The sequence below is a fragment of the Podarcis pityusensis genome (assembly GCF_964106645.2).
Source record: "Podarcis pityusensis genome assembly, chromosome: 12".
NCBI classification, from domain to species: domain Eukaryota; kingdom Metazoa; phylum Chordata; class Lepidosauria; order Squamata; family Lacertidae; genus Podarcis; species Podarcis pityusensis.
Genome location: NC_138037.1, coordinates 28,445,307 through 28,459,519, shown reverse-complemented (window position 1 = coordinate 28,459,519; position 14,213 = coordinate 28,445,307). Strand labels below are relative to the sequence as shown.

Below are 14,213 nucleotides of genomic sequence, written 5' to 3'. Positions count from 1 at the left end.
GAGGTCCTGAGCTGCCCAGTCGACAGGACCCCACCTCTTGGCCTCGCTGATGCGGTCCAAAGGAAAGCAGAGCAAGATGCTGGGCACCTGCTTGGCTGCCAGAAGGCAGAATACAAGGTGCAATCCAACCGCCTGAGGGATCCCACTCCGGATTTGTGTAGAATTCACTCCTTAGCCCTTTTTTCCTCCCAAAAATATCCCGCAAAGCAGTGGAGGTTTAGGATCAGAGTTTTCCTTCTCCTATATGGGCTATGTTGCCAAGTTGAAGAGCCCCATCTGCCCCTCACTTCCCTCTACAGCAGGTGCAGAAATTGCCTTCTTGACCATTGGACCCACTCTTGCTCTCATCCACTCAATCTGCCAGAGTCTGTCGAGACCCCTTGAGACCCCTTGACTACCCTCACCTGGTTTAGTCGGTGAGTTGAAGCCGTTCCTGGGGTGCTGTCAGCTTCTAGGAGCCATATGAAAGAGCTGAATGCGGGGGGGGGGGGGAGACCAAAGGTGGACAAACAAAGAAGGAGCCCAACGTGTCCCCCACCCCTTCCCTAACACTCCATACACCCCTTTATAGTAGGTTATGTATTTAAACACCTCAGTCTAAATGCATTCATGCCAAATATGATTCTAGCTTTAAATGTTCACAACTCCTGGCCTTGAGAAATCACTAGGAAAATCCAGAAAAAAGTGGGTATACCTATGGCTCATTAAAATCAAAGGGCTGTCACCCTAAGCCTATAACTGTGGATTTAACTTCCATTTAAATGGATCTTAAGCATGTATAATAACTTGTTTTATTTAGGGTTTGTTGTGGGGGTAGAGAATGAAACATGCAAAAAATACAGCAAAGACTTCTGTTTTTACAAATCGCAGATGAATGGATGTTAGCCAAGGGCAACAGCCTCTGAAGGCAGTAAGATTTTCAGCAGGCAGCAAATTAGCCTCACAAGGATTTCTAGTGATAAGTAAGACTGTAATCTGGCAAGAAGATTTCTAATTCCCCCCCCCCCCAAATGAAGCAGAGAGGAAAAACATCAAAATAGGAAGATTATAAAAAATTATGTAGGAATTCCCCTTTTATGTTTTCTCCTTGCAGACAGGCTCACTAACATCAGTGACAAAATAAACATTTATGTGTCCACTCTGAGTTTAAAAGAAACTTGTACTTTAACTTAATTAGCGGGGGGGGGGGGGGGCATCCTCCGAATTCAGCAAGGTACATAAACAGAAAGAATTTTATTTTGAAATAAAACATTTAAATGAATGTCTCATGCAGGCTTATGAACAAGGCCGGCTAATTAATATAACATAAATCCTGTTTTATTAAAGAACGAAGTGGTATCTGAGTTAACTTCCTCATACTTTTGTCTATATAAGAAAAGAAAAGAAATACTTCGCCTTTCCAGAAGTAATTTTTGTTACATATATTAAAAGCAAATTCTTTACCATTCCCCTTTCAAGCCTGTTAGTGATCTAATGATGTGGGGAAAGGAGTAAAAATTTAATTTGCGATTGCAACTATTTCCCTTGCAATAACAGTCATCATGATCCTCCTGAGACTCGAATAAACTATTTCTACCAAAACAAGCTCTCTGGAGCCACTGCATACAGACCTCTCTTTTTTTGCTGCGTTTTCTCAATGAGAACTTACTTTTCTTTGCTTCCCTTTGGACACAAACTTACAGCAGCTGAAAATAAGAACATTGCTCTTTCTAGTAGCCAGTAATCATTCTTACCTTTGTCTTCAGCTTCTGAATCTCTGCTTCTGTAACTGCATGTTTGATTTGCAACTGAAAATGTAAAACCACAAAGCGAACAAGTGAGCTGCAAATGCCAGAGCTCCAATTTTTTTAACAAAAGACTTCTGTGCTGCCACCTGAATACTGTAGTACACACAGCAGAAGGCCCACAAGACTGCTGCAGTGCAGTAGACTGTAAATTAAAATATCTAGCTTGGAAAATGACTCAGTCTATGCAAGTTAATTAAAGAAAAAGTGTTGCTGGCTAGCCTCTCGGAATATCAGATTAGGACATCGAATCTGCCAGGACAAGTCAAATGTTTTGAAAGAGAAGAAAATACTGATTGTTGTATTCAGCTTGTTAGCCAGCCCAGATTTGATGTGCACATGAATATTCTTAGAAAGCCTCACTAACACGGATTAAGCCAGCATGTCACAGTGGGCAGCTAAAAAGCTATTAAAAGGCTCAAGCATTATGGAGGACACAACACATATAGGCTGCAACCAAAGAAGGAATGTATTGTGACCTTCAACCTACTGTTGTGTCGAACTCAATCTCAGCAGGATGAATCACTGAAAGTATTTATGGCTGGTCTACCCTTGTGACCCCCACCTCACCCATCACAAGAACCGCAGGAGAAGAATCTCCAGACTTGGACAAGGTACTATTTAGGGTGGGTTTTTGGACATTTTTTGGGGGGGGGGTGGTAATATGCCAGAGCAAAAACAAAACTGGATTTCATCGGAGTAGAATGCACATATTTCTCCAGTAGACCCACTTTTCCATAAACATGTACACACACGCTTACACACACATGCACACCGATGTACTGTGCATGTACTCACTCCTTGTATTGCAATGGTCACAGCCCATCCTGCACTAGGCACATACATTCTCTCCCATGGCCACATTTGTTTTTACACACACAAGACACAGACTTGCATTATATATATATATGCAGAGCGCAGTCCTTTCCTCCATAACAAACTGGTCACCATTTACCCACAGCATTTACTCGAGCTCATGTTTTTCTCCTTTCCCTGCTACAAAGGGCTGTGGGGAGATGCATGCAAAAGAATGCATCCTCTTCCTTTTTTCTGCTAAGGAACACAATAACTGTGTGTGGCATGTAAAGCACTGCATTTCACCTGTTACGCACAGACATGACCTTGCGGTTGGGTTCCCTTTGGGTCACGGAGAAAGGTGCTACAAGCTATGCCCACTTATGGCCTTTCAGCGTGATCAAAGTGACCTCAACCGCACTCTCTTTTCTAAATGTCACAGGTGAAGCGCAACAACTTGTGGCTATTTATTTATCATCTAAATATATGCCTCCACCTTTCCATCCCAGTAAGTCCAAGGCAGCTAACAAAAGGTACAATTTCAATTTAAAAAGCCAATGAAAACGACTATCAAGATACAGAAAGGAGCAAAATGAAAACAGGAACAAGTAAAAGCAACAGCCAGCTAAAGTAAAAACAGCATTCGGCACTAGGCAACCACAATCAGGCAAAGGTCAGTTAGAATAAGGTCTGCTGGCAGAATACCATTCAAGAGGTGGCAAGATGGGCTTCCCTGGGAAGGAAGGGAATTTCAGAGTCTGGAAGCAGCAACCAAAAAGGCCTTGTTCCCACTGACCCAGGTGTGGCCATCATGGTGGGGCATGCGGAGCTTACTTTTACCAGACGGTGTGGGAAAGGGAAGCAGTGAGGCTGGGGCTGTGTGGGTGCACCAGCAGGAACACCAGATTGGCTCTGCCAGTGTGCCTGCACTGTTCCACTCTTGCCACCTAATTGCCCAACCTCTACTCCATTAGGTGGCAGAGACACCACTATCAGAAGGGTGGCTTTGTGCATCCGCCACACTCGCCCTTGCTCTGATATTGGCAGGAAGCAAAAGAGGGCATCTCCTGCAGATCTCAGGCCCCAGGCAGATTCATCTTTAAAAATGTGGTTCTTCAGGTAATCTGATTACAATATGCTAAGACACCCTCTTTTTTATAAATTCCACGCAAAAAGCAATTCCCTAAATAAATTTGGCAACAGAGAAGCGCAGAACACCTAGCCTTAAAGCTAATCAAAAGTCTTAAATTATTTCTCCTGCAACTCTTCCTGTTTAATCCATCATTTTAAACTGAGAAAAACCTGTATCTCCAAATCCTGAGACTATACAGTCCAGCGATCCGCTCGTGTGTTCAGCACATGAATCCAGCACTTTCACAGCTTAATTGAAAATTACAGTTCATCACGTAGCTTCTAGCCCCCTCTTACTTGCTTTTTTGAAAACACTTACACAAGCAAGTGAACTATATTTAGGCTGTTCAGTAAATAATGCAAAACAAACAGACCCTCAAACAGTTTTGTAAAATACAATCTGCTCAGGTGCAGATGGCTTTATCAGTTTTCTCTTTCCTGTGCTACTAAAACAGAACCTCCCTCTTATAAAAAATAAATAACGAACGCTGACTGCATAGTCAGATAACTGTCGGAACATAGCGCAGTAGGTCCCACAGAGCTTGCAGCTGAAGCAAACAAGCCTGCCTTAATGACAAACCAAAGAGCATCCTGCAGTTTTTAGGAAGGATATGTTTCAGCAAGAGAAAGTTGTGCAACTTAAAGCACGTGAGTGTAATTCTAACTGAAGTCAAAACATAGCACCCAAAGAATAAAGAAAACCATCTCCAGGCTACAATTCTAAATGCATCTACTGGGGTAAGCCCCACCAAACTGGGTGGTAAACATTAGGAATGGACAGATCAGTTCTATTTCTGGTCCTCGACAGCTTTGCAGTATGCTCATTCCTAAATCTGTTCTGCCCTGTTTCAATGTGAATTTCCAATCATTGCTTTTTTAAAAATCAGCGCAAGCATTTGCATTATCTCAGTACACATTTTACCCCCATCATACACATTTAACACATATTTTTGTATGTTTTTAGAGCTGCACTGCAAAATTCAAAGCAGCACAGAAATCAAAAGGGTAACTGTGCTCCAATCCGTGTATTAGTTCAGGAAAGCATGAATCAGATCAGTTTACTTAGAAATGTGGGCCAAACCAAATCCTCAAACATCCCTAGTACACCATGCACAGCATCACAACGTAAGGCTACAAAAGTCCTTTGGATATCCACCCTTCCACCCTGGTCACACTCCCATCACTCCAACCCTAGTTACACTAGGATAAAATAGTTCAGAATGAAATTGCTTTGTTTTTCCAGGACAAAAGGAAGGGACTCACTTAGAGCCCAACAGCTTTCAACACCTTCGCTCTGGCAAACAGAAGGCAAGGGCATGCAGGGAAGACATGTTTAGGTGGGAACACCTTGCTGCATTCAGCTGGACTTATTGCCAGGTAGGTGTTCATAGGTCTGCAGCCATAAACTGAATTTTAAACTGGAGATTGCACAAGCAAGTATTTTAAATGCAATATTGAAGTCTGGTGGATTGTGGTAGGCACATTAGACCAGGATAATCAAATGACCAGTAATGATTTGTTTAAGTGAAAAGTGAGAGCATCAGATTTATAACTAATTATCTGGCTGCAATCCCCAGGCAACTTGGTCCTGAGTCAGTATGACCTATTCAGTGAATTTTTTAGGAATGTAGCTTTCATTCTGAACATTTATCCCAGCTTGTTTACAGACCCTCTGACAAAAACAACGCCATGACCATCACAGCAACACATGTTAAAAAGAACTGACACAATTTGTCTCATTTAACAAGAGCAGTCTAGCTCCAGCCATTTACATATACTGATTTTGAACGTCAGTGGGAAATCAATTAAATCATTTACAGAGAGGAATCCCCATCCACAAGGAATGCAATTGTATGAATCAATACTGTCTGAAACCCAGACTCTGTCCTCTCCCCACCTTACCTCTTTGAATTTGTGAGCCAGTTTGCTGGTGTCCACTTCTGTCGGGGAAAACATGTCATCGTTTTCAGGAAGCTCAAACACTTCAATGGCCATATCACCTCCTGGAAGGACAGGCCCCATGTCGTCCTCATCTTCATCTGTGGCATATTCTCCTGTCTTAGAAGCACAGAATTAAAGCATTTCTGAAATCCTCTCTCCTTAATGAAATATAGGACCTCACTGAACGCAGTTTTCAAAACAAAAACTGGGTAGGCTTGCTTGATCAAGAAAACCTACCCAGGCATTTCACTTTAACGTGTGATCTTGATTTGCGATTTTAATATGTGTTTCATAATTGCTAGTTTTAGTTTATATTGTAATTGTTTATGTAACTTGTTTGTTTAATGTTTGCTTTATTGGCATTTTGTTTTTTATTGGCATGACTTGTTTTTTACTCTTCATTGTAAACCGCTTAGAAGTATTTTCTTCCAGTAAGCGGTATATACGTGTTGTTAAATAAATAATAATAAAGAAACATTTTTTTAAAAAATGGGGAAATAAAGCGAGCAAGCTTGAAAAAGCACTAGTAACAAAAAGCACAGGGTAGAATCTTTCGGAAAGTTCTAAATTCTAAAAGTACAGCAGAATTCTAATGGCCAAGATCACAGGAATTGCATATCTTTCTTTCTTTCCTTTTGCACAGGTCCCATCCTTCCTTTATTAGGAGTGCAGGGGAATATGCAGAGTTAACCGATTCTGCCTCACAAGCACCCTGTTAAACAGACTACCAGAAGATGCACAATCCCCTCTCAATGGCACGTGTACAGAAACCTCCCCTGTACCTGCAGTGGGACACAACTTGAACAGATTCTTGAGGGGTGACCATGGGAAGTGGCCATGTCTGGGAAAGCCTTCTGTCCACCTTCGTTTTGCTCCAGACTCCTGCTAAGAAAGATCACTCTTCTTCTTGCCAGAAGCATCTACCTCACTTTTTCTTGCCAAAGGGAAGAAGGAAATTACAGCTTTGTCTGCTTTCCTGGTTCTCTGACTGACTGCTCTAGGCAGAAGTTAGGAGAGGGAATCTTAAAAAAAAAAGCTATTGCCAGAAAGAACAAGGAAGGAAGGCAGCTGGGGAAACCACGTTCCTGTCTCAAAAAAATAAAGGAACCAAATAAGCAGTGAAGAATCTCTTCCTGCCAGAAGCACATCCAAGTGAAGACTAGACAGATGCTTTCCTGCCAGAGTTGCTTCTAAGAACCTGCAGCTACTACAGATACAAGGAGGCTTTTGTACATGTTCTCTCTTTTATAAGAGGGCTGCGTGGGAACTGACCAAGGATCATTCCAGTGCCGCCTACTAAACTCCATAGCTGTGTTCGGATCAAAACGGGATTCCCTAGTCAAAGTCCCAACTGCTATACCTGTGGGTAGTCATATTTCGGCCTGCAACTGAATAAACGAAGGAGGGACTGTAGCAACATTAGCTGTTTAGAAATTATGTTGAATTAATAAGCCACATCTCAAAATATGATTAGTATGCCACATGAAGCAACGAATCAGAGGCAAGTTACTTTCTTCACAAACCTTTTTAAGGTAACAGTTGTTATTTTTATTGTAGTTGCCTGAGGTTCCATGACATTCTCTGTCAGTATTCTAAAACAGTTGATAACAAACATTAAATAAGAATTCTTCTACACATTAATACGATGGTCAACAAACTCTTTGTCTTCTGTATCGTCTCTACAATCATCCACGAAGCAGAAGCAAGGAACTCTGAAAGCAAGTACCATATTGCCTTGGTTTCTCACTAATGGAGTTCAGATGATAAGTTAACACTATGCTGAATCAGAGGGCAATGGGAACAAATGGTACCCGCAGCAAAATTTTGCAGTGTTCCTGTTCAGGGAACTCCACCCAGTTCCCCCTCTCTTCTGTGCCCATTGAGCATGTTTAGTTTTTGTTGAACTGTTTTAGGTTTCCTCCCCGTTGAGTTCACCTGCCTGCAAATGTTCTGCACTTCTGCAAAGTTTTGTGCTCCTCTAAGCCTGCTGGTACACCTCTGTATTAGGCATGAATCAGAAATTGCTCACTGAATGGGGTGCAACCCAGCGGGTGGGTTCCTGTTGCTTACTGGTAAGGAGAGGGGTGAAGAAGTTGGCTTGGTGCAAACATACTGGCAGGTAGACCTGATTGGCTCCACTGGTGTGTTTGTACTGTGCTGGCCTCCCCATTGCCTCAGCCATCCCATTACGCCACAGCGACCCCCCTGCCAGGAAGGTAATGCAGCAGCACTGGCCCACTCAGTGAGTTGTTTCTGCTATGGATGGTGGCATTTTGGCTTCATAAAGGCTGTCACTTGAAGATCTGAGTTTGTTGTTTGTTTATCAAATGTGGAACAACACCATGTCCTTTCTGGCTATGTGATTTCGCTTCATACTTTGAGTTAAGGGCTGCATGATTGCATGCTGTAGTGGTTCTAGGGGTCGCTCGTGAGTAAGCCGGTGCAAACACCTGGCTGGGTTGCCTGAGTGAACCTTTTCTGCCTGGACAGCCACTCACCCGTGGCTGTCTCAATCGCTGTCAGAACCCGTCAGTGGGCGTTTCTTAAACTTCTTCCAGCAGAGAAGCTCTTTGACGCCTAGTCTCCTCCTACTCTCTCTGCGCGAAAGCCTTCTGCGCAAGGAGGGCGTAGGCAGCAGAGGACCTCTACTCTCCCCGCTGGTCCCCGGCAAGGAGTCATGGGACCGCCTCGCCGCTTCCCCCATCTGCCCCCCTTCTCCACTGGTGCTACGCTGATTCTCTTCCCCAGAAGATGGGCTGCCTCTCCCAATCCTGGGACGCTCTCTGGAATCCCTCTGGATTTACTCTCTCCCTTCGGCACTGATGGCAGTTCCCTGACACATGCTAATTGACTTTCAGCTATCAGCAAAATGTCATTGCTCTCCCCATCTCCAATAACAAGGAAAAAATAAAACTGGGAAAAACTTGTAAAGTAACATGTATATATAGTAGGCCTTGGGGAGGGGGGTGGGGAGGGTTATACTTGAAGCATCTCCTTACACAACACCACCTTCAAAACTAATTACAGTGAGATAAAAATAATCTCCTGCCTGGACAGATAACAGTGCTTCGGTGTATTAACAAACCTTGCTCTTAATAAAGAGCCAGCCAAATCTTCCACGAGAAAAACAAAATTCAGACAAGTATTGGGCATCAGAGCTAGTCTTTTTTAAACTCAAATAAAATAACTACTGTAAACTCAGGCTTAAATTTTATATCTATATCTACATCTACATCCTATAAAAGTTAGTAGCCATGGGTTTTTTCCATCAAAGAAAGAGATATACTGCTTCTCTTGATAACAGTGGAATGATTCCTTTAGCACTGATGTCTAAATGTGAAGTCTTTTTAGAGTTGGAAGGCTGCAGAAAATGTTCCTATTTAAGTTGCGCAGAAACAACATAATTTGCAAAAAAATTCCATAAACATGGAAAACGAGAAACTACAATTCTTGAAAATGTTGGCATTTATTCTAAAAAAAACTTTACTGTTCTGAGAGACTTTCATCAATAGGATCATACTGGCGTCTGTTGGTTGAGAGTTTTTAGAACTCACCACTTGTTTTTAAAGATGCTTCTGCTAGCTGTATGTATAATCAATGATATTATTATTATTATTATTATTATTATTATTATTATTTGCAGCTGATGTAGTAAGTTTTACATTGTTGTTAGCTGCTCTGAGCACTATAACTACAGTAGAAAAATGGAATGTAAATTTTGTACATAAATTTTGTGCACTCCTTCCCTCACTACTCCTAGGCTTCCTCCACCACAGTGGGAAGGTAATGAATGAACCGTAAGTTGTTCTGGGTTTCTCTATACATTCTACTTGTGATGAAGGCATCAGAAGAGAAAGCAAGCAAGCAAGATCAAGGCCTGCTATGCATATCACCCTGGGCAGAACTCTCAGGGGTGAAGTACTGCCTGAACTGCACAGTTCTTACTCTTCAATATGAAAAGCTTAGTCAGGCCTTGAGAAATCTTGGTATATGAACTCAAGACCAAGTTACATATTGCCAGGTAGAATTGCATCCCCTCCAGCAACAGATGATCTCACAACAGTTCTTCCTTTGGTTGTGTCTAGGCTTGATTAACGCAATGTGTTATACATGGGGATGCCCCTGTGTTTAGAAACTTCAGCTGGTCTAGAATATGACGACTAGATTGCCAACTGGCATTCAATGTGGTGAACATATTTGACCAGTACTACAGTATATGTGCAGGCTCCCAGTTTGTTTCCAGACTCAATTCGCAGTGCTTGCTTTAACCTATAAAGAGTTAATCAGTTTGGGAGCAAGTTATTGAAAGGACTACTGTCAAAAAGAACTCCCCATAAATACTCCCTCTATAGACATATGTGCTTGGCAGCAGCAATGTTACCTTTATACCACCAGACTAAAAGTATCCTGTTCTCTTCATCTCTTAAAAGCTAATAATCTAGAACTGCTTCACTGTTGTCTAGTTTATTTTGGATATTTGGTTATTTTGTTTTTAGGTGTGTTGTTTTCATATTATTTAACATTAACTTGGTAAGCCACTTTGAAGACCAATTTTTTTTGAAAGGCAATATAGACATACTTAAAATAAATATAGAACTATTATTATTATTATTGATACAGGAAAGCCATTTCTTGATTAACATGGCAAGTAATTTAATTGACAAGGAAAAAAAGATGTGGATGTGCCATGCGTGGTGACAGCTGGTATTTACTGAAGCCTGAGAATTAAGAAACTCACTGACATGGTAAATACCAACTGTCACCACACTGATGTGCATTCATAAGGAATATTCACCATGTAAAACTGACACAGTAAAATCATCTTGCGATTATTATTATTGACCAAAATGGTCAAAGGCCTGGAAACGATGCCTTATGAGGAACGGCTAAGGGAGCTGGGCATGTTTAGCCTGGAGAAGAGGAGGTTAAGGGGTGATATGATAGCCATGTTCAAATATATAAAAGGATGTCACATAGAGGAAGGAGAAAGGTTGTTTTCTGCTGCTCCAGAGAAGCGGACACGGAGCAATGGATCCAAACTACAAGAAAGAAGATTCCACCTAAACATTAGGAAGAACTTCCTGACAGTAAGAGCTGTTCGACAGTGGAATTTGCTGCCAAGGAGTGTGGTGGAGTCTCCTTCTTTGGAGGTCTTTAAAGCAGAGGCTTGACAACCATATGTCAGGAGTGCTCTGATGGTGTTTCCTGCTTGGCAGGGGGTTGGACTCGATGGCCCTTGTGGTCTCTTCCAACTCTATGATTCTATGATTTCACCACATGAGTGGATATGAATTGGTCCTCAGAAGGCATAAAAATATGTCTCTTTCCTCCTTTGTTTGTTTTCCACCATTTTGGGTCAGAGGTGAGGATTGGAAACTTGTATTTAAAAAAAATCAAAGTAGGGTTGTCAAGTTTTTTGTTTAAAAAAAGAAGAATCTGAAAGCGACACGATATGTATCGAGGACCAGAAACACCGGGGACAATACGGAGCCCTACTTCGCATTCAGAAGTGCAATTTTTCTGCCGCAACCCAGAGAGTGCTTTCAGCAACAACACTCTTACATATTTACAGAGAAATTTATTGTGCCTAACATTACTATCTATGATTGTAGTCTTGTGAAACGGGGTGGGGATGTTCATTTGCAAAAGGAGTCGTTTCCTATTGTGATTAGACAAAGCATTTGAGAGAGAATGAAATACAGGAAAGGGAACTTCACGAATTTACAAGAGAAAGAACAAACATATTACCTCATCGTCATCTGCGTCATATTGTGCATAATGCTGTTCCAAAAGCTCTCTTTGGCGACGTTCCTGCTCTAGGGTCTGGCTAATCAGCTGAGCCACTTCACTTACTTGTCCTGGCCTTTCTCTGCCAATTATAAACCTGAGGAGAACATCAGGGAACACAAATCATTTGCTGTCTTCTCCGTATGATATATGAAATGATGACTAAATGCAGCAAAAAGAGTATTGTTGCATGCTAAAGGCTAACAACTTGATTACAGCATAAGGTTTTGTAGACTGGGGTCCACTACATGAAAACTGCGTAATACATGCCCAAATGTCTTGTTTAGAAACAAATAAATACATGTTCATCTATTACCAATGCACAATTGTTTTAGAACTGTATTGTGCTAGACACAAGTTCAAAATGGAAGTCAAAATGATAATAAAAACATGCCGTTGTAATTATGGGAGTTTCTCCATGACCTAGAATCACACATGTTTATACTGCAGCGTTACAAAACACTTTCTATGAATAGAGGGAGAGATGGTGACCTGAGTGTATCAATGAGAGGAGGGATCCTGTCCTTGCTGGTATATTCTGGTTTCCTAATAAAGAATTTCATGATATGAGAATGCAACAGCCATGGTTTACCAACAGCAAAGCACACATGGAAGAGGGAAGTGTGTGCCCGCCCCCCTTCTGCAGCTCAGATGTTAGTCACCAGCCAGATCCTGTCTGACAACGGGCACGTGAATTTCTGTACACTGGGTTGCATTCATAAATGCATGTCTTCCCTCAATGGTTTGCAGCTACTTCAATATGTATTATGAAAGAAGATGGTGTGCATGATCGGTGTCCACAAAGCCCCTGAGCTGAGAAAGCTGTGGCTGGATGCAACAAATCAATGCGGGGAGGGGGGAGAGAAACGAAAAGACAGAGTACATGGTAAAATGCTGACTATGGTTTGGATCCAATGGGCCCTGCAAACAGCTCCACACACACAGCAGAGCTGCTGGAGACCCCCCTTCCAAAGAGGGTCTCCTCTGCTGCCTCCAATGCAGTGGATGGACGCATGGAGGGATGGTGACGACAAACCCTGGCACATGTCTGGAGACAACAACACACACCTCAAGGGCCTGTGGATCCCAACAAAGAATCTTAAGTCCTGCTGCCTACATTCCATGCATTCTCCTCAAAATCAGGGAACTACTTTAAAATAAGCATGCCGCTGCAAACCTGTGGCAGCCTAATCACACTGTGCAAATATAAATGATTCCTGGCATATTATGCACTCCTTTCCTTGGCATGCAGTGCATACGCAGATGTTTAGTTCTTTATTTAACTGCATAAATTAACAGTCTTGGGCCATACATTATAGGCACAACCACTTCCCCTTCATCTCCACATTTTCTTGAGAAATGTTCCATTGTTCCCTGATTATAGAGGGAATAGTTCCTACTGTTCCTTCCATTTCCCTATGCCTTCATGCTAATTGCTACTTTTATTGCTTTTAAATTTATTCAGGCCGCAAGCCTTGTGGACACTGGCACATCATGTAATTCAATCAATGGCCTGCTAAATCGCAAAAGCAAAGGAGGATTTAAAAACAACTCAAAAGCAGGAAAGTGTACTTTAGTTAGAGGCTATAAAAAGGCTGCAGAGATTTACAGACAAAAGCATTTTCTATAGCTTTACTCCATAGCCAATTAATTCACTTCCATACCACAGTGTGTTATATAGGATGAATGGTTTTGGGTTGTTGTTTCTTTTTCATTTTGCTGAAAGATTATCTGAGTTATATATTCCATTTATGTCCTGACTTTACTCCATAGAACTCAAGGAGAAAGACCCAGGCCATCTTGATTGCAGAAAGGTTCCTGGGCCATGTGATATACATTGTCTGATCTGAGGTGCAGAGGCTACAAATTCTCCAGTGGAATTTAAGATTCTGTGTCAATCTGTAACACAAGTTCTCAAGAGCATCACTTCTGCTGAGTCACTGGTCAGACATGAGGTCATAGGGAGAAGCAGACAGGAATGCAATTTGGCATGTACCAAGTTGCCAACAATGGAGGAAGAATGGTATCTAAAATGATCTTATCTGAAGTGATGCACTCAGGGGCACGTTGCGATACCAAACAGCTAGGAAGAGAGAGTATGTCTAAAATGCATATTAACCTATATTACGCTTGTCCCTCAAAACATGGCTGGTCTTACTGTGAGGTGTCCCCCTCAGGTGAGAGAGACTGGGGGCCAGAAACGGTAGCAAAGTGTTAGAGGGCAGGCCTGTGTAGCCTGCCCTATGCCCTCTAGTCTAGTTTGTTGCCCTTGGGTGTTGGTGAGGGATGCTGCCAATCCTTCATGAGGGTTGAGCTAAAATTCAGCTGTCAGCCTGATTGGCTTCTGTATGTGGAATTGGGGGGGGGGGCGCCATCTTGTCCTTCATCTCAGACAGCAAAACTATCTCAAAAGGATCTGGAGAAGGCCATGATAAAAGCCAGGGGCTGGGAAGGAATCAAGACTAGGCTTGAGAATATCTGAAGCCAGGACAGCCAAAGCCCATTTCACCAAGTCAGCTGAAACATTGGTTAATCAAACTGCAAGCTTGTCACGTCATAAGCTCGTGAATATTGATGGACATAGCATTTCATTTTCTTTCCAGAAAACAACAATATAGTATAGCTGAAACTGCCATTTTTATAAGTTTGCTCACATGAATTGGATCTTATGGACCCCACCAAGGCCAAGGATGTCTGAACCAGACCCCATCTGAATGCACAAAGTGAATCACTGGAGACTTCTGCCCTTCCAGCAGTCTCTTTCTCATGAATATT

The 14,213-nt window shown here is 42.1% G+C and overlaps 1 protein-coding gene across 14 annotated transcripts in view; it reads right to left on the bottom strand.

Moving 5' to 3' along the window:
• PPP1R9A (protein phosphatase 1 regulatory subunit 9A) overlaps positions 1-14,213 on the bottom strand; it is a 140,447-nt gene that overhangs the window by 26,133 nt on the left and 100,101 nt on the right. For 10 of the 14 annotated variants that reach the window (XM_080974571.1, XM_080974565.1, XM_080974577.1 and 7 more), the window contains 4 exons: positions 11,400-11,535; positions 7,175-7,243; positions 5,613-5,768; positions 1,734-1,787 (listed from right to left, as the gene is read on the bottom strand). In XM_080974571.1, coding sequence (XP_080830697.1) covers positions 1,734-1,787; positions 5,613-5,768; positions 7,175-7,243; positions 11,400-11,535 — 415 coding nt within the window. The remainder of the gene's footprint in view (positions 1-1,733; positions 1,788-5,612; positions 5,769-7,174; positions 7,244-11,399; positions 11,536-14,213) is intronic. The other 4 variants (XM_080974578.1, XM_080974570.1, XM_080974568.1 and 1 more) reach the window with 1 other exon arrangement.